This window comes from Varanus komodoensis, unplaced genomic scaffold, assembly GCF_004798865.1.
Source record: "Varanus komodoensis strain SLA01 unplaced genomic scaffold, ASM479886v1 scaffold15, whole genome shotgun sequence".
NCBI lineage: Eukaryota > Metazoa > Chordata > Lepidosauria > Squamata > Varanidae > Varanus > Varanus komodoensis.
In genome coordinates, this window is record NW_025335440.1 from 22,793,138 (window position 1) to 22,820,391 (window position 27,254).

The 27,254-nt window shown below is 43.3% G+C and overlaps 1 protein-coding gene across 20 annotated transcripts in view; it reads right to left on the reverse strand.

Annotated features, from left to right (window-relative positions):
• Positions 1-27,254, reverse strand: part of KIAA1217 (KIAA1217 ortholog) — a 431,120-nt gene that overhangs the window by 96,432 nt on the left and 307,434 nt on the right. For all 20 annotated transcript variants that reach the window (XR_006414224.1, XM_044425234.1, XM_044425220.1 and 17 more), the window contains one exon: positions 13,709-13,904. Coding sequence is in view for 19 of the 20 variants with exons in the window: in XM_044425234.1 (XP_044281169.1) it covers positions 13,709-13,904 (196 nt within the window). In the remaining variant the exon portion in view is untranslated. The remainder of the gene's footprint in view (positions 1-13,708; positions 13,905-27,254) is intronic.

The window sequence follows — 27,254 nt, forward strand, 5'->3', positions numbered from 1 at the left end:
TGTCTGGACTGAAATTCAGATTGTTAGCCCATATCTAGGTCATTCCTGAGGCTTCCCAGAGCCTTCTTCCAGGTCATTCCCAGAGCCTTCTTGGTGTCTGAATATGTCAGCCACATATTAAGGGCAATGTACTTCAAAGCCTTGAACGATCTTACTCAGTGGCTTCACACAGATATTGGAAGCATCAGGGGCAAGATAGAACTTTCAGACCCTGAAATGAGATGCCACAGAGTTGATCAGATACACCTCAGCACCACCTTCTGAAAGCATTCACCTAGGTAAGAAACAATCACCCAAGAAGGATACAATGGCTGATGGTATTGAAAGATGCCAAAAGGGTAAGATGAATCAACAGGGTTTCATTCTCCCTTTCTTTCTCCCAACAGAGGGCATTCTAAAGGGTGACATCCAATAGCCAGGTCTAAACTCCAACTCGGAAAATCCATTTTATGGCCCAAGAGCTCCTGGTATACAGTCATTATTATCACCATTCTTTCTCAGCTTTGCAAGTCGTATGTTCAGGGCTGGACTTGAGGTCACCTTCATGTTCTTTGTGGTATTTCTGGCCTAGGCCTAAGGCATTATTTTCCATTAGCAGCTCTTACCTATTCATATGTACATCCTACACTTTAAAAGTGCAAGAAAAAGAGACATGTGATATTTTTGTCTTCCAATAATCTAGCAAAATCCGTTAAAAGTTTTTTTTTTGTTTTTTTTACATGAAGCATTTGTCTACTCAGCATGCTTTACACAAAGTTGCTTACAAGCCCAGTACACAACATTGTGATACTCCGGTTTCCCTTTTCATTTTAAAGAGCACTTTCACAGGTTTTTTTAAGAGTAAGGAAAATGGAATACTTATTGGGTAATTGTGCTATTCTATTACTGCACAATACCACCTAGAGGTTATATGAAAGAAAAGCAGGAAAGGAAGTGTTATTTGCTTAGAGCAGGGGTCCTGAAATTTTTCCACCAGGGAGCCAGTTGAAAGCTGCTGGTACTGGGCGTGGGTCCGAAAGGTGGGGCTGGCAGTGCGCGCAGGCCGGGGCGGGGGCAGCACATGTGGGCACATGGCGAAGCAAGGGGAGGGGAGGTGCAGGTGGGGGCAGGCACGCACTGCGAGGCAGGCGCATGAGACAGCCGTTCACTTGCTTGGAGATCAAAGGCACCTGGAACCTGTGATATGGACCTCAGCCTCCTGGAGGAACCCAGGCTCCTTGGCACCAGTAACCAAGGAGAACAGCTGTCCTAAGAGACTAGGAGCTTCTGTACATGAAGGATTTAAATTGCTGATTTACTGAGGCTTCTTCTCCTGTTTTCATTGTGGGAGAAAAACTTGGGGACTTTTTCCTGGAATTTTTCTTTCTCTTCTATATCCTAATAACAAAGCCCAAAGTGGCTCTGTTGCATAGCTGCACCATAGTGGATTTGCAGCTTCTCACAGAGCCTTTGTTCCAGCATTCTACAGTTTAAAATGTAACATCAGATTTGCCTCATTCTAAAGAAACCCACCCCAAAGGCTGGAAAACAGGAAGATGCTCTGGAGGATGACAAGGTTGTGAAAAGTGCTTCAAACTTTCACAAGTGAAGGATCATAAGAGTATAATAAATGCCTCATGTAGAGAAGCCCTTGGTGCAGCTGGGCTGAGCCATAATTCTTGTTCAGAGGGGAATTTGAGAATTCAGCAACCAGCTGATACTTCTCTGAAGCAACGGGACCAGTGAAGATTGGTTTGGAGAAGGGCCGAGACTCACAGAGCCGGTCTACCACAGACATTGCACTGGCAAGTCAACTTGATGAAGCTAATGACTTCAACAGTTTGGCTGGGAAACGAATCTGCCCTGCTCCATTGCTAAGATGACCCCAGGATTCCAGACTCTTGACATATCCTGGATTCTTTTGAAGTCTGATTGCTTAGGCTATGAATTTTGCACTTTTTCTGTGAATTGCACTTTCTGTATGAGCTCACTTGGCATCTGGCACCACTGTTCCTTAGGATTAATGGCAGAACCAAAGAGATTGTTAAGGAGTTTGTGTCAGACAAGAATACCTACACTGTCACATTGCTCAGCACATGCAATGAACTTAGCTATCCTAACTTCTGGACTGGGTGAATGCCTTGTAGATGTTGGAATCTCAAGGACTTCTTTGGAGAAGAAATCTGCTCCCAAGAAATAGATTACAGAGAAAGCTGTTATTTCCTACCTGAAAAGCAGGTATTCTTTTGCCACTGAACTGTAGCCACCTCCCTGAGTAGACAGAAAGGCTATTACCCAGGTTAAGCAGTATCCCCCACCTCCCTTAAGAACTTCTTCAGAAGACAGTTGAACCCCTGCAAAGTTGTCACTTTTAGAGTTTATTATTCAAAATTGAACCCCATTACCACCTCTACAACTTGTAAAGTTATGTCCTTCTTGAATGTACCTGTTTACTTCTTCCATTACCTCCAGAGATACCAGCCACATAAAAAAGTGACATTGGTACCTAGAAGAAATCATAATGAACGCATCAGAGATGCATTAATTTATGTTAATGTTATAATGGTGCTTCTGGCCTAAAAATACAGGAGGCAGTGAGACTGTCTAATAAGGTTTTTGCGAATTAACATGACTTGCACAATGTATGTTTGCCAAGGAAGCAATGTGAAACTGTATTCTGGCACCATCTATTGCCTTTTTTCAGGTGCATTCTCAAGATATCTGCTTACACACAAAGGAAGAGCAGATTAAAATAAGGGACAAATGTGATTTACACAGCTTTATTTGGGATGGTATGCATTTCACACTTCCCCTGGGTACACATTCCAGGAAAACACAAAAGCACAATCAATGAAGCATAAACCTTTTTTTAAAAAAAATCCAGCAACCACCAGCAAGGTTGCTGATTAAGTTGGAAGAGGGAGTATCTTTGTCCTGCAAAACATTTGTGCAAAGATAAGGAATATTTCGTTTTAAATCCTATTCAGTTATACAAGGAGGAAAATGAGTTTTCTGAAAAACTAAACAAGGGAAATGTGGTCACCTTTGGGCTATTTAGTTTCCTGGGAGTCTTTTGTTTCCAGTCTGAAATAGAAGCTGGTTGTTTGGGACTTGTTTTTCTTGAAAACTTGCCAAGTAGCTTTGAATGTACTTAACCAGGACAGCAAATATTTACTTCGAAATGCGCCAAGACATCAAGGGAGAAGACAAGGGTAAAATGGAGAAGCATATGAGGTACACTTCATAAAAGGCAGGTGCAATCCACTAGAAGCTGGTTGTGCGAAGCAAATGAGCATGAGACAAGGGCATGGTTTAGGTGAGAATGATCAGTTGACCCATATAATTAGGGATCTGGAGGGGATTCATAGACTACCTTGTTCAACACCCTGCTTGCTGCAGAAAATCTAGACCACCCCCAGTAGTTGAGTGTTAGGCCTCTACCTGAAGACCTTCAGAGAGAGGGAGCCCTCTGGGTAATCAGTCATTGCTTTTGCCCCCCAGCAGTTCTTCCTAATATTGATTAGAAGTCTACCATCCTGTAACTTCTACTAAGTGATGGGGCCATAGGTCAGTGGTAGAGCACTTGGTTTCCATGTACAAGGACCTAGGCTCAATTCATGGCTTTGCCAGGCAATGCTAGAAAAAATTCTGCTTGAAATCTTGCAGAGTTGCTGCCAATCAGTGCTGACAATAGATGATCCAGTGGATGGCTGAGCATATGGAAGTTTCTTATGTGCTGAACTCAAGGTCTCCTCCATCCTGGGCAGCACAGAACAAGTCTGCTTCTAACTGATAGCTCTTGAGATGCCTCTTTATGTCCTCCCTTAGACTTCTCTAGGCTAATAGTATCAATCAATGGGCAGTTTGTCCCTATATGCCAATTGCTGGGGAACATGAACAGGAGGGGGCTATTGCACTCAGACACTGTTTGGGGGCTTCTCATGAACATCTGGGCAACAACTGCATGAACAGAAGGATGGACTAGAAGTGCCATCCAGACTGGCTCTTACCATCTTATGGATTTGTTGGTGTTCTGAAGACACCTATCTGGAATGCCAGATCTTGACCTAACTAATGGGCTTTGATCCAGCAGGTGGCCTGATCTTTCAGGGCTCTTGTCAGCTTACTCCCAAGTAAGCATGCAGGCAGCTGCTACCTATTAAAGCACAGCTTGAATTCCCTATCTTTTGGCAATGACATCATACTAATCCTCATTATGCACACTCAAGGATTTCTAATTATACCACCTTCATCAGCCCCCACTGTGGGGAAAGCCATGGCTCCAGGAAGGCAGCCTGGATTCTACTCTTTTTTGAATGGTAATAAGGGAACCATAATACGCTGTAGTGCAATTACTTCTGTTCAGAAGAATAGGACACTGTACGTCCATTGGTTCATTTGAACTGAATAGCTGTATTGGTCGGAATGAACATTTACATTTTAGAATCCCTCCCTCCTTGGTTGCATGTCCTGCATTAATCAAGGCTGAGCCATTGGTCTCCTCTGTTCTACAGAAGTGCTCTAACTGCTTTGGTCCCAAGACTGTGAACTGCAAGTAGATGCCACTATGCAAACCACTGTATCCCTTAAAGAGTCAGATGAGGAAAGGAATAACAAACTAGCTAAATGACAGACCAGATGAAATTCTAATAATTCCCAGCAGATGATAAAAAGCTAAACATAACAGATATCATTTACTTGATAAAGATGCTATAGGAAAACTTGAAATTCCAAATTTAAAATTATTTTGATAGGGCCAAAGAGCTCTTATTTTGTGTCTTAACCATATTTTCACCCTCTTTTACTTGGGTGAAGCATTTCATAACTATAAATTCAGGAAAAGATTTGAAGGGTAAGTGGTACATAAGAACTTTTGTACAAAAAGCTGTTAATCCGCTGTATCAAGTTCCAGTTTGTTGCACAAAGGAGATCCAGGTTACATGAAGAGTGTTTCCTTTCCTGCTTTCTCTCTGAATAGCCTCTAGGTGGCAGTGGAGGACAGTAGAACAGCACAAATATGCAAAAACAAATTGCACATCCTTCTGCTTTCACAATTAAATGCCACATTTTCGCTTTTTCTAAAAACCATTTTCCAAAAGTGCTGATTAGACACAGAAATGAAACACTGGAGGGTTACAGTGTCTTCTAAAGAACCCGTAAATAACAGTAGGGAATGATGAATGCATGATAAATACCTTGTGTAGAGAACCTCTAAATTTCCAAGCCAGATCAAATGGAATATTTAATGCTTCCCTGCATTTAACATGCAGATTTTTTAAAAATGCACATAATGACTGCATGATTAACTTTGGACCCAACTAATATCTTTTGCATATATTACAGAATAGGATGTGATATTGGGTGAGTAAACTATGCTCAGCCAATTCTTTCAAGAATAGCTATCTTTGTATAAGCAGAGCTATCTTGTTTGAGAATAGCCAATGGAAAATGAGCCTCAAGGGGTGGCACAAAGCACCCTAATGAGACTTTTAAAAGGATAAGGTGAACCCAGATCCTTCTTTTCCTTTTTAAAACATTTCTGCTAATTGCAGAACCAAACTGCAAAGGTCACTGGCTGTTTCCAGGTACAGCTCAAAGTGCTGCCTTTTCATTTTAAAGACCATAATTGCTTGGAACAAGGTGTCATGGGCTGGTTCCTTCCATTTTTCCCTCTGTTTATCAAACCCAAGATGAACCCTTCAAAGTGCAATTCTTTTAGAAAATGTTACAGACTACAGAACAGTATGAACTGCATTATGCAAAGCTCAGGGAGCCAAGGTTCAATTTGGGTGCTGGGAAGTACGTCCTGACAGTTAAGACCCCAAGGATATGGAATAGGCTTGCACGGGATGTGGTTGAAGCCCCATCTGTGAGGGTGTTCAGGCTGGCCATGCACATGGTAGGCATGTCATGCGCAGACTAGATGGCCTGGGAGATCCCTTCTGATTTGCTCTGTTTCTATGTTTTTATGAATTCTAAACAGCCTTCTACTGAAAGTTGAGGAAGAAGCACCTGCCCATGTAGAGTTGAATCCAAGCTGAAAACTTCCCCATAGTCCATAAAGCTTTCCATAGAGCTTTTGACTCTATCGACAGGGTAACTCTTGTTGTTTAAGGGCTCGGTTTAAGGGCGTGACAACTGGAGCCCCTAACTGGGCAATATGCTGCTCCTGTCACCACCTTTCTGGGTCAAAGATTGGGTCTTGCATCTCCCTCTACTACCCGGAAACCCCTTCTGCCCCTTCCAAAGCAGGTGGAGTCTCATGCTTAGCCTGAAAAACCATCAGGTTAGCTTGAATCAGGAAACTCTTGCTCACCCGCTTGCTTTTCAGAATCAGACAAATCTCACTGAGCAGCCACTAATGACCAAGAGATGGGCCCACACTCTGCACAAAGCATCTGCATCCACACTAGCTAAGCCAGAGGTGAAGACCATGGCTAATGCTTCGTCCCAAATCAGAAGTGAAGCATGAGAAAGAAGTCTATTTTAGACATGGCACTCCAATTATGGAATGTCTCCCCCAGAAAGGTGCACCTGACACCAACCTTGTTTACGATTTTCCTGGCACCTACAAAACAACAACTGTGACTCAATTAAAATATCTCAATAATTTTTATTTATTATATTTATATTCTGCCTTTTTCCCTCTGAGCACTTCAAGGTGGTTTTGTGATCCTCCTTATCTCCCATTTATCCTCACAACAACCCTGTGAGGTAGGTTAAGCTGAGGGTCAGTGCTTGCCCCAAAGTCACCCATGAGCTTCATGGCCAGGCAGGGACTCAGAACTCAAATTTCCTGCATCCCAGGCAACACTTGCAACCACACAGCACAATTACTTCTAAAAAGTAGAGCAGTTAAAAGTAAAGAGTTTTCTTTCTGGTTTTTAAGTGCAATATTTTTAAACTACCTGTACTGTTGCTTTAACTTAACTTTTGCAAACTGCCTAAAAATCTTCATGGGTATGCCAATAGAAGTTCCTCAAATAAAAATAAAAGCCTCAAAATCTAGTAAAAAGTGTTTTCCCCCCTTCAACTGATTAAACAGGAGACACAAGACTCTTTGGGGGCTGGGGATGCTGCTTAACTGGGGTAAAATTCTATCCTTCATAGAAAAATGTTTACTGACTGGCTTTAGCTGAGCTCACATTCAGCAGATATAACCCAAGCACTGTGGTCAATTTGAGCCACATGAATGGCTGTTAACCAGGTGTGGTGCAGTAAAAAGAAAGGCTTTTCCCATCTCAGAAACTATGACATATCTTCTGTGCTTCTCTTCCCAATGTGAAATGGAACCCTACCAAAAATATCTTCAAGGCCTTACATGATAAATAAGAGCCCAAAAATGCTGATGAGGTGTGGCAGAGAAGGCTGCCATGTGGGGTCAAAAAGAGAGCAAGGATACTTTCCTCTGCTAGTTAAGCTAAAATTTGTGGATCAAAGGCAGTGTACAGCCACAACTCAGGTTCTGCTACCTCAGCAATCAGTGCTCAGGATGGAACAAAGCAATCCCAGTCTGGGCTCATCATCTTGACCTTGCGAACTGCACTGGCATCCAAAAAGCCAACCCTGCTTATTATGCTGGCATGGCAGGATGCAATATTGTGGCAGACACTTGAGGTCAAGTGTATTATTCTGCCATTGTTCAGTGTTGCTAGGTGGTGCAGACATGGCTGCAGAGATGTGGGGTGGCATGGGAGATTGACTGGCACAGGACTGGGGAAATCTCACATATTATCTTAAAGGCCTTCTGTGAATCTGGTGCGGAACTGCACCATAGGCAAATGATTTGATGCACTAAGGCCCATGTGCTGAACCTCCTGCAATGGGAGGACAACTCCATTTAGGAAGATGTCTTGGGGACTGCATTCCAGCCAAGAGTGGGGCTGAGGGCAAAAGGTGCAGGCCCTGCCCCATGTACAAAAGCTGGGAGACCAAATGATTTCTGGACAGGGGAAAGGCGTAGGCCATTGAAGGCACCCTGAAAGGTCAGATTAAGACCCCAGGCAGGTCAAATTTGGTGTGGTTATGTGTCCCTGTACCAAGGGTTGACTCTTTCAGCGCCGCTGTGGCATGGGGGCCTTCTGTGTGGGTCAGTGTCATGCTGAATCGTGTGGTAATTCCTGGAGAGAGATGATAGCTGTGCAACTTACCCTATGGGACTTGTGCATATGTGCCAACAGTTATGGAAAAAACAGTCAGCAAATGAAATTAGACTGAAATACCAAAGAGTGGGTTTGGGGAGGGGGGAAATGAAAGAAGCAAGCAAGCAAACATAATCAGGATTCCTCTAGCAGTGTCAACATGAGAGGCTCCAGAAATCGCTGGCTTGAGGAGTAGCTCCCTGCTCACTTAACCCCAAACCTCAGTTCGGCAGCATTACAAGGCAATAGCATGGAGTGCTGAAGTCTATGAGGTGAGGGGTGGGGACCTTGTCTGTCTCCAGATGTTTAAGCCTACAACGCCCATTAACCCTAGCCAGCACAGCCAATAGTGAGGCATAATGGGCATTGTAGGGCACCAACATCTGGATGGCCACAAATTGCCTATCGATTCAGTTATTTGCCTTTCCCCTCCACAATGTATGAAGGTTTGTGAGAAAACTGGGATCAAGAAATGTTCCCACTGTAATGCTGCAATCCCCAATCGGATCTTTTCCAGGTGTTTTGGACTACACCTCCCATCAGCATTAGACAGCAAGCCAATGCTCAGGAATGATGGCCACAACGATGAGAGAACCAGGGTATTCTGGAATTCTCCAAGCTCTGTTTGACTCACTCACTCACATGTTTATTTGTCACCTGTTTTTCATTTTGTTAGAATGGGGAGAGTGCATATTTCTGTGGTTCTCCTTCAAAGGTGCCGACTTCCCCAACCTCTGGTGCCTTCCAGATGTGTTGGCGTATGCCTCCCACTCTTCCAAACAGAACAGCTATCTCAAGGGCAACAGGTTGGGGAAAGTTTCAGTGGACTTCTTTCGGCTCATATTCTGATGCCCAAACTGATATTCCATCCTGTAACTCCTCATTTAGTGGCTCTCTCCTCCCTGAATAGAATAACAGATGAGCCAACTGCTGTAAGCACAAATATTATGATGGAAAGAGTCATATTAGGAAGATCTGCTATTTTTGCTCTTTTAAGACCTGGTCCATATGTGATATATGACCCATGGAATGAGCTCTCAAAGGAATTCACAAATCCCAGCACCACCATCTGCTTTCCCTTTCCATTACTGTATGTTTTTAATTGAAACTTCTTTCATAAATCTTGTTGAAGAGTACGACTGCAGGGTGCATTATTCCCCCATGATAGCAGCAAGCAGTTCATACCTCAGAGCCAAACACCTTAACACCCTTGCAAAGCACTGACAAAGGCAGGGGTGGAAAGACTGGCATATTTGCTAGCATGGGGGAGAGATTACCTTGTCTTGGATCCTAAAATAAATTAAGTTAAGGAAGTTCATTGAAGGGAGGTTCCTGTACACCTTCTGCCCCGGTAGCCACCTGTACTCCCCCAGAAACTCTTGCTAGAGAGTCTTCCTGAGCAATATAGAAACAGAGCGAGTCAGAAGGGATCTTCCGGGCCATTTAGTCTGACCCCTGGCTGTAGCTGGCTCTGCTCACAACATGCCTAGCATGTGCCTGTCTAGCCTATCCTTGAACACCCTCACCGATGGGGCCTCAACCACCTCCCGTGGAAGCCCATTCCATATCGTCAGGGTCCTAATTGTCAAGAAGTACTTCCTGGCATCCACCCTAAATCTTGGTTCCCTGAGCTTTGCTCCACTGAAGCAGGTCCTGCCCTCCTCTGCAGGGGAGAACAGGTCTCTACCCACCTCCGTGTGACACCTCCTCACATACCTATATGTGGCCAACAGATCCCCTCAAAGTCTCCTCTTCTACAGGCTGAAAAGACCCAGTTCCCTCAGTCTCACTTCACATGGCTTTCCTTGCAATCCAGCCACCATCCTGTGGCCCTGCACTGCACTGACTCTAACCTGGCTATATCCTTCCTGTAACAAGGGGCCCAGAACTGAATATAGTACTCCAGCTGCGGGCACACCAGAGTTGTATAGAGTGGTAGTAATACCTCTCTCGAACTAGAAGCCACGGTTCCAGCTATGCAACCAAGGGTGGCGTTCACCCTCTTGACCACCATGTCACACTGCTGACATGTTTGGCCTGCACTCAACCAGCACCCCGAGATCCCTTTCACATGTGTTGCTCTCCAGCCACATCCCCTAACCTGTACTTATGACACCCATTCCTATGCCCCAAGTGCAAGAAGTTGCACTTACCCACATTGAACACCATCCTGTTGCCTCCTGCCCACTTCCATAGTCTGTTCAGATCCTTCTGGATCTGGAGTACCTGCTCCTCAGTTGTGGCAAAGAGGGATTCCTGGAGACAAGGGACTCATTCCACAACTCCATCAATGTTCACTAAATTTGAAGCTATTCTCCCTTCTTCCAGGAGTCTATTTTACACTACTTTGTTCAGGAAGGCTTTTGCTCTGGAGAGGCTTTTCAGGGAGAAAAAATAGGAGAAGGGGATGAGAAGTACTCCTTCCATGGACTATATTGAACAAATTTCAATAAATGTTGAAATATTAAAATATTTCAGGGTTTGAATTTTTATTCATAACTTAACAAAATAAAAATGCCTTTCCTTTTGCTAGTACTTTTTTTTAAAGATGGTGTGTCTGCACATATAAACACAGAAGTCTGCATGTTCAGGGTATCTGTCGTTTTGAGGCACCATCATACCCCTTGCTCACTTCAATGGGACGTGCTTCCTAAACCCACAGGCATGTTAGCAGTACCAACACAGAGCTGTAGATACTGGCATTTCACTATATCAGCCTTCCCCAGCTCAGGGCGGTCCAGATGTTTTAGATTATGGCTTCTATCAAGAGATGTACAAGAATTTAGCTCCAGTTCCAATCACCCAATGTGCTCCCTTGTGAATACAAGTGCATTTTTTTCTGAAAATTTTTCACCTACCTGAATGTACAACCACATTTGAAAAAAATGCACACTTGAAATTTACTTCATTAAATAATGCATTTTCACAAACATGAACTTCTTAGGCAAACAAGTCAGTTTTTGTAGGCTGGTGGTATAAGATGTATATATCAGAGCTCCTTTGCCCACAGAAAATTCTGAGGTTGTTCGATATTGTTTATTTCAATAATGGAAACACATGAATAGCTGAAAATTGGTTTTTACATTGCTGGTTTTCCAATGCGTTTACTGTACAGAATTCTTAAAATGTACCATCTGGAATTACTAAAGCAGACTATTCAGATTAAAGCAAACAGCTCCTATCCAAAGATATGTAGAAGTGCCCCCTTTTTCATTCTTGGTCTTCGTTGGCTTAGAGAAACCAGTGAACACTGCCTTTAGGGGTTTTTTGTATTTGTATTTTAAATTATTATGTATCAGATATCAAAGCACTCTTGATAAAAATGGCCTGGGATTCTTAACCGAATAAATAAACCACAAGGTTCAGCTTATGAGCACCCCTGTGATTTATGACCCAGTCGTTTGGCTTTATGCTGTTCTTACACCCTGGGAGATGGGATCCTGTAGAAGGAATAACCCACTGCCCTCCTCAGCAACCTGCTTGCATTGCCTTATATAGAAACAGCTTGTCCCTCAAACGGCAGCATTTCTTGAGAAAGCTGACTCCTAGTTGTGCAGTTAATTCTGATGAAAGATTCACTGATCGATCCCAAACCAACTAAGCTGGTGGCAAGGACATCTTCAATGAGAGGCAGCAGTGACAGGGCTATGTCATGATCCACAGGGCAGCTATCCTACAAGGGTAATCTGACGGAATTCGGGACCTGGAGATTAAGGGAGCCTCTGAGTCAGCAGGGCTGGCCTAAGCTACTTTGCCGACTGTGGCAGACCAGCAAATAGTGTCCCCATACCACTTATTTTATTTATTTATTTATTTATTTATTTATTTATTTTCCGATTTATATCCTGCCTTTTTCCTACAAAGTGCTCAAGGCAGCTTACATCATTCTCCTCCTCCATCTTATCCCCACAACAACAACCCTGTGGGATATGTTGGGCTGAGAGTCTCTGACTGGCCCAAAGTCACCCAGTTGGCTCCATGGCCGAGCGGGGACTCGAACCCAGATCGCCTGAGTCCCAGTCCCATGCTCTTAACCACTACACCACACTGGCTCTCACTACACCACACTGGCTCTCACACTGGCACTTAGAGGTGGATAGTAGGTACCTAAGGTCAATCAGTGCCTGAGAGAAAATTCCGCAAATACCTTGCCCTGCTGTTACAAATACAGTCACAATAAATTGACTAACCAAAGAGAAATGTCTCTTTAAGGACAGCCAAATGAGCTGCTTGAGGCAGCTGCCCTACTCTGCCTAATGGTAGGGCTGGGCCAGGGATGGTCACATAGGCTAGAACAGGTCAAAGCATGGCCAGGCCATTGGTAGTGAGGATCAATTAGCCAGGAGCAGGGACATTTATTTATTTATTTAAAACATTTCTATGCTGCCCCATCGCAACAAAGCCTCGGGGCGGCTCACAAAGGATACATAAATACATAAATAATAACAATATAACAATTTTAAAGAATTGTTTAAAAACCCCCGGTGCATTCTCGGCTAAAAATTTAAAAATCCTATTAATTTGAATAATTTAACAATTAAAATAAGTTTTAAAAAAAAGGTCTTAGCCTATGCATGCAGAAGGTTCCTGGTATGCTCCCTAAAAGTCTTGAGTTGTACCGTCCCAAGCTGCAAGGTCAGGCAATGCCTCTACCTCCAGACATGGGCCATCACGTTCAGGTGAGACAAGGCAAGACAGGCAAAATGGACCAATGGTCTGTTTCTCTATACAGCTGCTTCTAGGCAGGAGCAGGCAATAAAGTAATGGAGATGGATCTGAACAGGACATCTGGCACACCATTTTTTAATGCCAACCTACACAGCCTACACTGCCATGAAATAGCAATTAATCCTTAGGTCAGTTCTAGGGGAAAATGATAAAAGTTCCCTTGAACAGGGCCCAAAGGGGTTGGATATGGCCTACCACTGCTTTCCAGCCGCATTAACCTGTGATAAAGACTAACTTTATCTCCATAGGTAAGACAGGAAACTGTCCCAGGATATCTCCAATAAAGACCACTGAAGACAATAATCTAAACCAGGATTATGCAAACTTTTACACTCCAGATGTTTTGGATTTCAAACGTCATAGCCCCTAACCATTGGTTATTCTGGCTGAGACTTGTCCCAAACATCTGGTAGGGCTGGGTTACCTAAAGCTGGTCTAAACTGTGTAAGGCCTGGGTTCATGCACTACCTCCCCTTCCAAGTGGAAGAAAAAGAAATAAAATTTGAATTCTTTAGAATAAAACTGTCAGACTTGTCTCTGTCATGAATGACTCTGAGAAATGGTGGTTTCTGGGACATCATTGGGTACTCCACAATTTCCCCTTAATTTAAAAGCAAGCACTTTGTGTCTCCTCTTCACATCCAATGACAGTCTGAATGAGGCCAACCAATAAAGCTAAAAATGGATTTGGTCACAGATCTTGCAGAGCCAGCGTTGTCTTGACTAACAGGTATTCTGTGTTTTCCCCACCTAAAGGTAGTCAGTGGTGCGGGGGCACAATCAAATTGGAGCACACAATATTGGAAGCATAAGTGTTTCAGCATTAATAAGTCAATGAAAGAAGTTGGATGACACCTTACCCAGTGATTTTTCCTTGGTCTGGTTTGTTGTCCTCACCACTGGAAGACTTGCTCGTGTGCGGCTTCCTCGTGCGAATGGAGAAGGGGACTCTCCTTCAGCCATGATTTCCAGGGAGTCAGCAGATGCCGCTGACAAATATTCAGTCTGATCTCCCAAATTGGGCTGTGGGCTTTGAGAGAGCTTCGGGCTCCTTGTCTGTGAAATGAAAATTAATAAATCATTAATAGAGAGCAAATGCTTTTAGGAACATGAAGCTCTCATCCTCAGGGAAGGAGGGGGATCTCAGTCCCCCACTTTCTTTTGTAACCAAGATAAAGCATCTGTTGAGTTGCTGCATGAAGAATTAGACAAACCTACGTGTGCTCAAGGTGACTCTGGTGTCCGTTATTTACAGAAAATTGTTTCAGGGTATTCCATTAAGACTTTTATTGTGGTACGTCCAATGGCACAAAATTCATAGCTAACAAGTACCTGAGGCTAAAACATTATGAGTTAGATGGATGGCAATTCTATTCACTGCTGTTCTGACAACTGTTAGCTCTCTCTGTAACAACACCACAACGTAAGTATGCAGATATATATTCAACAAAATGCACATGCAATGAAATACCAACTAATCAAGCCAAATTTCCTTGAACTTGTTTTCATTATCAGTAGCATGAAGAGGCATTTGCCAGCCCAAAGGGGCAAACTTTTATTGTCACCACTGTTAGCCTGCACTCTGGAGTGTTTCACATTATAACGTGTTTAAACATTCTGTCCTTCATCCAATGGGCTCATGGGGACACATGTCATTCTCTCTCAAGCTCCCATCAGTATTTCAGCTTCACAACAACCTTGTGAGGGGTTGAACAAAGGCCACGCATTGAGCTTCAAGCCCATCTGCAGATCATGAACCCAGATCCCATTCATGGTTTACTCCAACCTGAGCAGAAGAATCCCCAGCTTTCCTCCCTACTAGCTTCTGCTTCCAGTTCTGTCTTTTCCATAAAGCATGGAGTGGCATGTGGAAAGAAAGAAAGAAAGAAAGAAAGAAAGAAAGAAAGAAAGAAAGAAGGCTCACATCTTAGCATGAAGTGCGGCTATGCACCACCAGGTGCATAAGAGGATTGGGATGCTGATATTTCTCCCACCCCTCCCCCTGATAAAGGAAGGCTTTAAGGTAGGAGTGTAGCACCTCTCAACTGGGCTCCAAACCTGTCTGAGAGGGGAGAAATGGCCCCACCTCTTCCAGTTGCCCCACCCATTTCTCTCTAACCAGGGGCCTTTGGGTGATTTCCTCACATTTATGCAGTCTTTTTTCCCCATTCTAAAAGGCTGTTAGCTTCTCCTAAGGCTTACTGACTTGCAACAAGAGCTTGTAGTTTAGCTATTTTGGCCCCGTCACCTTGCTTTTGGCCTTGTTTATCACTTGAATGCAGCACCCAAGAGCTTCTCTGAAATGGAATTCATCCCATGGGTTGAAAGAGGTTCTGCTCACACACACACACCCCGACCGAAAGACAAGGGGAAAAGTCTTTCGGGGATTGGAGGAGGCTGGCAGGAGAAGAGAATTTGTCTTCTGTGCCTGAGATTGACTTCAAAAACAACCCAAGTTATTTCTATGGGGGGCGGGTGGATGAGGTTGCCCATTTCCTTTGTTTTTCCAATCTTCAGGAAAATCTTCCAGGAGGATGGATACACAAGAGTGTATGGCAGGTGAGGGCATGTCATGAGCTGTCAGAAAGAATTTTGGCTATGTTGAAAGCTGTCAGGAACTCTGCAGCTGGAGAGGAATTTCAGGGTTTGGAAGCAAAGACAAATATTTCAGTAGAGGTTCACAGTAAGATTTGAAGGCCTGTTCTTGGCTATATTCACAGACAAATTCCAAACAAGCAGTATGTTTAAAAGTTTTGCTGCAAATACATCTTTTCATCCCTCAAGGTAACCACAGATGTAGTAGCTCTGAAGAATAGCTATACATGAATTAGAAAATAAAGGTGAAGATTTCCTTTCTTATATATGGTTTAAGGCCATAAATGGCTTGGAGTCCTGGATATCTCTGAGAGGAAAGAGGCTTCAGAACTACAAACATTACCAAATGACACTCTGAAGCCCTAAAACATAGCCCTGAGGACAGAAACTGGAATGCATCCAGAAAAGGGTAATCAAGATGGTAAGAGAACTAGAAGCCATCCTGTGAGGAATGGTTGAAATAACTGGGAGCATTTAACCCAGAGAAGATTAAGGGAACACTTGACTGCTTTCTTCAGATGTCTGAAGTACAGTCAGGCAGAAGCTGAAGGAAAGTTGTTCTCTTTTGCTCCGAAGGCCAGGACTAGAAATAATGAATGGAAACTGCAGGGAAGCCAATTTCAGTTGAACTCGAGGAGAGATTTCCTAACAGAAACAGCTGTCCATGAGGGGGTGTCTGTCTTGCAAGATGGTAGGTTCTTCTTCACTGTAGTGTTTAAGTGGAGTTTAGACCACCATCTGTCACAGATATAGCAGATCCTACAGGGAGCATAAGCTGGACTAGATAACCTCCAAGATTCCTTCCAACTCTATAACTGAAGAAGCTACTTGTATCCAATCACTCCAAGCCAGTCATTATCCATACTGAGCTTGTGCTGTTCTCCCAGTCCTTTGCCCTGCAGTGGGGTATAATCTTTCAGTCAATGCGGATGCTACAGCATAAGTCAGCCTGGATGCTGTAGCAGCAAAGCCATCTCTTGTGTCACATAATTTAGTGGATGCTCATTCATAAGCAAACAGTAAAACAATTAAGGCTGCAGTCCTATGCTCATTATACCCATTAAACTCTATGGAACTTACTTCTGAATAGATAAGTATAGGGTTGTAGTGTCAAGGCAAGAGAGGATGGGAACTTGAAGCTGTATCATAAATAACATCATAGTTTAAGATGCAAACAAACTGGAAAAGGTTCAAGGAGGGCAACAAAGATGATCCAGGGACAGGAAACAAAGCCCTATGAGGAAAGACTTGAAAGAATTTAGCATGTTTAGCCTTCAGAAGACTGAGGAGAGATACGACAGCACTTTTGTTACACAGAGGAGGGTCAGGATCTTTTCTCAATTATCCCAGAGATGGAATAATAGGTTCAACTTACAAGAAGCCAGGTTCTGGCTGAATATCAGGAAAAACTTTCCTGGAACATCAGGAAAAATAAATTGTTAGAGCACTATGACAATGGAACCAATGACCTAGGGAGCTTGTGAGCTGTTCCACACTGGAGGCATGGAAGATACAGTACAGTTAGACAGCCAACTGTTAGGATGCTTTAGCTTCCTGCACTGAGCAGTGGGTTGCACCCAACGGCCTTGTTGGCCCTTCAAACTCTATTATTCTATGATTCTTTGTTCAAACAAAACTACTGCATGCTGACAGCAAATGATGCCTTTAACACCAAGTGCATGATTTGGTCAAAACTCATGGATTAACCACCACTAATTTTTATGGGCCTGAAGACTCCTCCACCACTGTTTCTGGCCTTGAACTGTCTGTGCAAAGGCCTAGAGAATTCTCATGGAGACATCTCCAGACTTCTACTATGATGCATCATTTCTAATACTCAGTCCCATATGTACCGCCCAAGTCACAGGATTCTTTACAGTTCTTAGTCTCCTTTAAAACCCTGATTCATCTTTGTTAATTATGTTCTATATTTAGAAAGTTGGAAAATGCTGTTCAGATCAAGCCTGGATTTCAAAACAAAGAGAACCATATTTCTGACATCTGGCCTTTTTGGAACTTTTGGTAGTGCCGGTGCTGTGAGTGGGAAGGGGTGAGAAATGACACAGATCATGTTATACTCCCTTGGTGACCTTGGCTGAATGAGCAGTGTTAGCTTTTTATTAGGTTTTCATTAGGTTGCTGCAGAGTTCCAACCTCTTTCTCTCTCTCTGTTGCCAACTTGTCCAGTTGCTCACAAAATATAATAACTTTGAAATACCTAACGAGAAATCCAAAGCCTCTGGAGCTTTGCGCTTAGGAAAGGTTTGTATTAATATATTAGGTATTATCCTGGGTCCTGTAGTGACATGATTATGAAGCAGTATTTCTTCCCTCCTCTCCAGGAATTATAGCTAACATTTTTCTTCTTAGTGAATGGAGGCATGCTTTGAAGTGCCTCGATGAAGTCGAGCGTACAAGGTTGTAAACACCCCATGCTGGTGCACAGACATTAATGCCCAAGAAGTGACAAGTGGCCTAAAAAACAAAGACAAACTCAAGGAGGCAATCATTCTTTCATTCAATTACCTGAAGTGTGGCTTGTGGTTGGGAGGGCCTTGACTAAAGGGGCACCCAGCTTTGCTGACTCCTCTTTTTCCAGAAGCAGCCACATGAATGGGAAGGGCTGTAGCTTGGTGACAGAGCACCAGCCTTGCACAGAGAAGGTCCCTGGTTTGATCCTTGGCATCTCTAGGTGGGGCTGGAAAACTCTTGCCTGAAAGCCGGGAGAGCCACTGCTGCCTGTCCATGTCAGCAATACTAGGCTGGAGGGACCAAGAGTATGAGGCAATTTCCTATGTTCATACAATGCAGAAGATCTGGAATCTGATTTCCTAATATTTGAAGCAGCTCTGCTTTTGAATGGAGCAATGACAACATGTCTGGTTGTGCGTGTCTCTTCTGCTGTGATGTCACTGTTGTCAGTGGTGTAGCAGAGTCAGGTCTCATGGGAACCCAGTCCTGGTACTTCTTACTACCTCACAGGAATGCTGGCTTCATCTGTCACCACCCTCATATGACCCCAATCATCCCTGAGCTTTGCCACAGACCCGTGAAAAAGGGATTCCCCCTGCAAAATATATGTTCTGTGATGCAAAGCTTTTTTGGGATGGCTTGGCTTGAGCAAACAATGCAGTGGCTTTATACAAGACCTGAAGGAGATGAAAACTACTAGGAATGGTTTGTTGATATTGATCTAGCCAGCTACTTGGGGGTGCGGCTATGCAGATAGTCATAATAAGTGACTCCGTGTCAAAATTTACTGGTATATCACTGCTGCTTTTAATGCCTTTCTAATCCTGTCCTCACTCGATTGATTCCCCAAAGCTCTCCTTAAGCTACTATTAGCTTTCTGGTGTTCATGTACTTTTGTGTGTCTGGAGAAATAAAAGATACAGGCATGATTCAGGTAATTGTATTCTTTGCTGCTGGGAGGCTAATAGCAGCATGGGTGGGGAGACGATTTTGATCAGGAAGGCAGCATGAAGGAAAGGACTAACTAGAATCTCCCACAGCGCTGCTACACGGATCAATTCCAGAGCTCCCTGCTCAGGTGGCTACTTAAAGTGAAAAAGCTGGGAGATCAGAACTTGGGACTCCCATGTTGTTTCAAGTCCAGAGAGGTCTGGGAACAAAACTAGCATGAGTTTCCCTGCCATCACTTTTCCACTCTGGTTCTCAATGTTTGGTTAGTTGAAATTGATGGAGAAAATGGGATAACTAACAAAAGTTCAAGCAAGCACCTTTGTATGTTATTTTAAATAACACAGATAATAGGAAAGAATTATCTGGCACTGTAACTCCTTTGTATTTCCTCTTCATTCACCTACATATCTGATCCAGCTTTTCTTACATACAGCTGAAAGTTAGGTGCTACCTGGTCATATTGCTAAAATCCATTGGATTAAAATACTGTTTTCATTTTTGAACAAACTTTTTATACAAATTATGACAGATTCCCTTCTGCATCCCTGTCAGCTTCACAATGGGGAATAGACCACAATAGCTGGCACTGCTCACTCAAATGTTAAACAGTCTGCTTTGTGCTAACGAAGAGAAATTCCACCCATTCATTTATACTGCTTTGCAGACATGGATCCTCAAATAAATGTTAAGTTTAAAATGTTTTAAATTAGAACTGACTACATCTTTGTCATCAGAAAAAAGCAGCTGCAGGAGTCTGTGTGCGTGTGCGTGCACTCATGTGTAGCATCTAACTCAAGACTGTCACTGTGTCAGTGAGTGTGTGTGTGACCATTTTCCCAAGCTATTTTCCTACAATTTTGTCCCAAGTGCTATTGGCAATAAATGGCACTTTCATGGATGATTTTATTTCCAGGAAAGTAACACAGAGGGGAAAGGGTTGATTCCCTCTCACAGTTTTAATCCCATGCCTGCTTTTTCTGTAGAAAAAAAATGATCAACATTCAAAAGTATGTTAGTTAACCAATGTTTTAAATATACTGTTTGGTTGTTTGGGCAGATTGGTCCTTGGCTGTTAGGTAATCCAAGAGCAATTTACTGATGTCTTTAAATTGCATCAGTTTTCTGAGAAAGAGCCCATGATCTGAATGCAAAACATACTGTTGACAAGATCAATAACCAATTAAGACAGGGAACCCTTGCTCTGTAATTCAGGAATAAGGAATAGGAATAAGAATCTGAAAAAGTCCTTGGAAAACTAAGTGTTTCTGGGCAAGGTGGATTCTTCTGTGCACACCAGTGCACAAATACAGTTAAGAAGCATTCTTCCCACCATACTAGCTTTCTAGCTACAGGGAGTTTTCGACATGTAGAGTATTCAAAACTACAAAGCCATTTCTACATTATCATGTACAGGGATAAAGTCCCAGGATGTCTGTCATATGTTTTCCCTCAGCATATAAAATGGCTCTAATGGTAGGACCCAACACCTGACTTCAAGGCTTGCTAAAAGGAGATAGGAGAATCCTAAAACAGCAGATTTTGGAGAGCACCTGCTAAAGGTACTCTAATGGTTTGTGGTGTCATATCTATTAGCAAGCCCCACCAACTGCCCACCATAAGCCCATAAATAAGATATGAGCGCAAGAGCACACCCCACCCATGTTCCCCTACAACAGGTGTACACAGGCAACTGTCTCTGACAGTGGAGGTAGCATGTAACCAGTTGGCCTAGTAGCCATCAATAGCCTTACACCTTCACGAATTGGTCTACTAATTTCCTTTCAAAGCCATCCAGATTGGCAGCCATCACTACATCCTGTAGTAGTGAGTTCCATAATCTAGCTACATACTATGTGAAGCAAACAACTATCATGACCAATAGCCATTGATAACCTTCTTCTTCATGAATCTCTTCATTCAATTTCTAATATGGTGCTATGATTCTTAGACTGGTTCTTTAATATTTGCAACATTTTTGTTTTAGGGTTTTATTTTTAATTATAATTTTGATCGTTATCCTATAGCATTTACTTTTAAAAAAACAATTAAGAAAGCAACCTCCCTGCACCCCCCTTGCAGGCACTCCCCGTTTAGTGTTGTATTCCAAAAGGAAGAAAGAATTGGACTAGAATGAGAATGAGGCACTTTTCCCTGAGCCCCTTCACCACCATGCTGATTCTTCAGTCGTAGTGCCAGGGAGGTGGATGCCACATGGAGAAGCATCTGTTTCCAGACTACTATTAGTCCATTAGGATTTGTGTGTGTATGTACAAGGGGACAGTGTTAAACCCAACTTCTAGGCACCTTCTGTCATACCCACACCAATTTGAGCATACAATGTCAGTCGTTAGAGTAGTAGCTTAAGTACAGAATCAGCTTTCCAGAGGTTCATAGCAGAACTTCCAGAATTTGCATTATGAAAGCTATCATTGCACTGCTTAGGTGAAATAACAGTCTCAAGGCTAGAAGTAATCCACAGTCATAATTCTAGCAACCAATTGCCCAGCAGGATCTTGCATGACAAAGTTATGGCTAACAGGAGTTCATAAAGTTATACTGAATTCTGCTGAGAAAACATTCTGAACATGAAAGATGATGGTTTCAACGTATGGATGTTGCATTGACCTAAATACTGCAGGGAGGCATCTTCCAATCACCTACCTTGACAGGGGATTCTAATCCTCAGGTGACTGGAACACTGAAGAGGGCATAGCTGTACTTGCCTCTTGAGTAGACATCTCCGCCTGGGAGACACCCCTGAACATGCTCCCCTTTAGATTTTTTTCCCCTGTCCAGCTCCCACATTCCAAGACCGTAAGTCAGAGACTTGCCTAGAAGTCTTCTCTTGTAGCTATGGGTGAGCAGGAGCTTCACTCTTCTTTGGTTTATAATCAGATGAGTAGTCAGATAACATCAAGTTCTCTGGCCTTGAGTTTTCCATGATTCTACTGAAATCTACATCATCCTTGTCTGATTCAAATCTGATCCTGGCCTCCTAATAGTTGGGCCCACAGTGGTACATGGACTAATCCTGACAGGCAGAGATTGGATAGGGTAGATTATTGATAAATTCTCCTAAGGCCTCTATCCCTGATCAGAGCTACTGGCTACTTGGAGCTCTCCATGGTTCTGCAACAACTGGACCACAGATGGGCAAGTATGGACAGATCGGAATGCTCTGAGATCTGGTACTTCTTGGTGACCTGGAAGTGACATCCCAAAGTGCTTTTTAGGTTAGCGTAGCAGCTGTATCTATTCCTGGATAGGACAAATCTAACCAGAAATGATTATTTCTTCTTTAGTGCAGGGTCTGGCAATCCTTTTGGGGCATGGACACATTTAGCAAATTGATAAACTCTCTTGGGCACTGCCACAAAATGACTGCCATAGGAGGCATGGCAAAAGGCAAGTAATCTGCCCAAAAAATTGACAAACAAGGCAGAAATGGGGCCTGAACTCCAAAACACCAAACAACTCCTTTAAATTCACAATATTTAGCACCAACAGAAATCCATTTCACAGCAATCCCACCTAGTAATAATTGTGTGTGTGTGCGTTTTAGTAGGAGAGGTAGGGCACCTTAGTGGGTACAACAAAAGGTATTGGGTCACTGAAGCCCATGGACCTTCTCTAGCCTTTGTGATATTCATATTAGATTTCCGTAAAATGCTCTATTGGTAGACTTTGGAGACTTCTTGACAACTCTAGTGGCTTCAGCATGGGACCACCAATGTATTGCTGGGGGTGAGTGAGGGGACACTTCTTGAACCCTTTCGAGGGTATGACACTTAAAATGGCCATAATGTTCCCGAGTCTTTGTATATTTGCTTGGAAGGCATGCACAGCCTTGACCCCTTTAGGGGTGAACCAAGTAATGCTCATGCATCCCAAATGCAAAACATGATGTTTTTTCAGGTCATATTCTGTAAAAAGCACATATTGGGAAACAAAAATTTCATGTCCCACTAAATTCTCTTGAAAAAGTCGTTTAGAAAGAGTGGAATATGCAGTTGAAGTGCTACTTACAATATATAATGAAATGTTTACATCAAAGTCTCTAGAGTGTTAGTTAAATTACAGTATATTTAATAATGCTGACAATTCATCTTTTATCCTCTCTCCTTCAGTTTTGTCACTTTCATAACTTTTCTCTGATATATTGTACATTAATTTATACTACAGTATACATTACATTATTCCTGACAGCGCAGGCGGCATCGTGAATCCTTGGTATAAAAAAAAGGCAAAAACATACTTTTTATTGCTAAGTGACACATAAAACTGCACATCTGCTCAAAGGGAAGGCATTCTGCACACTCCTCTGCCTTCAGAAATGAAGCTGGTGGGTACATGAGAAAGGGTGTGCTCCAAAGGATATGGCATTCCCTGCCCAGGGAGAGTTTGATGGCACAGCACTCTGTGTGATGGTCTTCAGGTACTCTCTGAAGCACTGCAAGAAGCAGGCTTTTTGTTGGTGAGCTGATGGTGTTTAATCCACAAAGATTTCTTCCTCTTCTGTAGTTATCTCCCGGGTAAGTAAATGGTGGTCAGTCATACTTATGGGTAAAAGAGTCAAGTACTGCTCTTGAAAACTTTGTTTCAGTGGGCAGAAAGCTTACTTGAAAATGGGTGGTCTGTTCTGCCATAAATCCCACTGTCTCTACTATGAGGCAGCCATAGTGGGACATGGCGTAGAGCAAGCAGTTTGAGTAGGGCTAGGACATTTGCCCCCTCCTCTATCACTCTGCAGGGACTGGGCCACTCCTCCCGTAACACAAAGGCTGTATCAGAATCTGATTCAGGAGTGGAAGAAGAGGCAGGGCTGGAATTTGCAGCCAAAATGCCAAAGCCATTGGAGCCAGAGATTAGCCAGGCGGGCCCTGAGAACCACCAAGCAGTTCTTAGTTCTGGGGCACAACTGGAGATGGGGGACCGAGTTAACATCATCAATCCGATTATATGGCATCAATTTAAGAGGGTGGATCAACTGAGAAATATCAGATGTCCCTGGTGATTGGCCCACAAGAAGCATGATCCATCTTGAAAATAGAGCTTTTGATTTGGAAGGGATGAGAGCTATCCCATTTGGAATTTATATCATTAAGCTGAATTTCCCTATAGACAGTAATTTTTATGTGTCTGAGGTTATTGACTTTTGAAATACTCTTCTTTTGTATTGCAAACCCAGCCTGGCTAGTCGACCTTAACCTAATAAAGACTTTTGTTAGGAAACCTTCTGTCTGCTTGGAAGGAGGGGGAAAGATCAGCTGGTGCCACATTCCAACCCTTCTTTCTCATCACCCCCTCTGCTTCCCCCTCTGCTGCTCCCCTCTATGCGTTGCTCTGAGCCATGCTTTGTCCATGTGAGAAGAGGGAGCAGGGTGGTGGTCATGAAGAATGACTATGTTCCTGAAGCAGGAATATGAAGAAATACAGCAGGAAAATAGTTGGTGTGGTTCTCCAGAGTGCTGGCCAATACTTTGCTCAGACAGGCCATCACTCCCTGGAGTGAAAATGGACCCACACCTCACTACGAAGGGTCCTCAAGAAGGAGAGACAGAGCAAGCTGCTACTCCAGAGATGTGGGCCATTGTGTGTGTGTGTGTGTGTGTGTGTGCGTGAGAGATGGGGGCATGAGTTGTGCATGCATGTTCATGCTCCAGCGTGGCTCTCAACAGACAACTAATACAGCCCTCAGGAGATAGAGAGAAAGATTTGCTACCCCTTCACCATCTGAAGCAAGGGACTTGTCCTCATGGGAAGAACGGCCCAGGCATGCATTTCTGTTACTGTTTTTCTTAGTTCTAGTTTCAGGAATAGGAAGAGTCAATTTTTACACTGCTCTTTATCCTACTCATACATTGTACCAACTTTTTTCTGCATGGAGTAAGGAAAAAAAAGGGGGGGGATTTATCCTCACACCAATCTTGAGAATTTTCACCTGTGAAAACAGAAATGGATTCAAGCCTGGAGAAAGAAAATGCAAACGCTCCGCAGCTGGGTGAACCAGAACTTCATTTCTCTTTCTTGTGTATTATTATTATTATTTCATTATCAAGAGGTGAGGGGGAAAACCAGCAATGCACAGTATTCAGTGAACACTGGCTTGGTTGGGGAGAGGGAGAGAAAAATCCCCAAGAATTCCACAGAAAACAAAACTCAGGCAACGGTGCTAATGAAGGCTGAAAGAAGCTGCGGGGAGATTTTGGAATGGAATGCAAAGCTCAGTAGAAGAATCATTCCCTCAGATGGCTGCCCCATCAATCAGCTAACTTCACTACTTCTAGCTGGCGCACATCATTTTGTCAAAGTAGTAGCAATAAATTATGATAAAACCAATATTACAGAAAACCCTGGTGGCTCAATGGTCTTTAGGTTTGTCAATAGCAAAATTCCCAATGCAGTATTTTCTCTGGCTTTGCAAAATGACCTGTTCTCTAGAGCTTGCTTCAGGCCTTTGATAGCTGATGCCTACTGCAAGCTAAAGGAATTGTGTTGCACCCACACACAGATACACACAATTAGAGATTAGGCTGAAATCTTCTCCACCTTTGAATTGGACCAGAGAAAGAGATAATGAGCTTCCGCAGAACAGCTAACAAGCTATTGTTGCACCTGCTAATGAGAGCTAGAGAGATACGCTACTTTTGGGAATGGGTGCATCTTCAAGTATAAAAGCACATTAGAAAAAGTGTCCCGCAACTTCCAGCATGCTTGCTGGGGAATGTTAGGAATTGCAGGACTTCTTCTGTCTAAACATGCATAGAATTGCACCCTCAGCCTACAATCTTAGACCCTTTCCTGGAGTGAACCTCACTGATTACAACACGATTTGTTTCTGCATATCCATGCATAAGACTGCACTACATTACTGGCTGTGAGGTTTTCTACCTGTTCAGCCTGCATGTTTGTAAACAATAGAACTCCGCACAAGGAAACCTACTGGTTACAGTAAACTGTGTATCTTTCCTCTGTTCAACCATATAAAACACCTACATGTCCTTAGTATATGCTTCATTTAGACTTGTTACATCTAAAGGAAAGGTCCAGCTGATCCTGTGCTTAACCTAAATCCTACAATTTCCATCATGTTTTGCCATCGGCTACATTGATTAGGTCTGGTGAGGGTTGTACGTCAAAATAATTGGCAGGCTACAAGTTGCCCACCCCTGCTACCTAAATTACCAGATATGGAATACTGGGCATCCACACTAATAGGGAAACTCATATAATAATCCCCTAAAACTGCCAGCAAAAGATGTGCAATTCCAGAATGTGACCAGTGGTTCCTAATGCTGGAGAGGGGTAATAGGATTTATTGTCCAACAAAATCTGGAGGGCTACAAGTTGGTGGCTTCTGTTACATAGAAACCTCTGTGGGAAAATGCAAAATATTTGGGTCATGAGATGGTCAGATCATGTGTACTGATTTAGGCTGATAAGGTTGGGAACCATGGGGTTAAAACACTGGATCAGGTTGTGCATTCCTGCATCTGTATCAAGTCTAAATGAAAGGAGTCCTCCTGGGTTGTAGGAAGGAACAGGAAAATCAGCAAACCCTGAGCTTGTCCTGCTTATTGGTGGCCGAGAGTGGTCCACTCTGCCAAACCATGCTAACTCCATCTTAATGGGGCCTCAGAAAAGCAAACATCCATTTCTGAAACAGTGTCAGGTCTCTGCTAAATGTTGTGTCACCTGGATGCTGACACTGCGATACAAATACCTTCAGGTCACCTGGAGGCCAAGAACCTCTGCTTAACACACACATAAAGAGAATGCTCAAACCTAATGAGGGAGCTAGCAAAGCCATTGACTTCAAGAACTGCCCAGGTGTCTAACCAATGAGGAATTTTCAAAAAACCACCTTGAAGCCAGGAAGGAGTGATTCCCAGACAGTCATTAGACTCTGGCAAGAGATTCTCCCAGAACAGTCATTCCCAATGCACTGCTCCTCAGGGGGCGGTGATTGGTTGTTTTAAATTTGCAGTAGAGCAATAGACCTACTGCAAGATTTAAAGGAGGGAAGGGCAGCCGGAAAAGGTTTGGGGACCACTATGCTGGAAGTTCCATCCAGACAGGCAATGGGAAGGAACTAAAGAAGTTATAACCAGCCAGGAAAGGGGGTTAGATTTCTTTCTGTCTTGGTAAGGGCAACTCTTCCAGGAAGTAGGAGAGCTTGATGCAAGCACCGGAAGAGATTGCACCTAGGTCTTTTCTTTGGACCAGGTGCTATAGTTTAGGTCACCCAGAAAGAGAGGAAAGGCCTGCCACAGGCACCATGGGGACTATGGTGGCCCCTGGGTTCCAAAGAACCAGGGAGGCAGTTTAATATAAGGCAGTGAATAGCTAGCCTGCATTTTCTGTTTGTCATTTGCCACTTATTTGCCA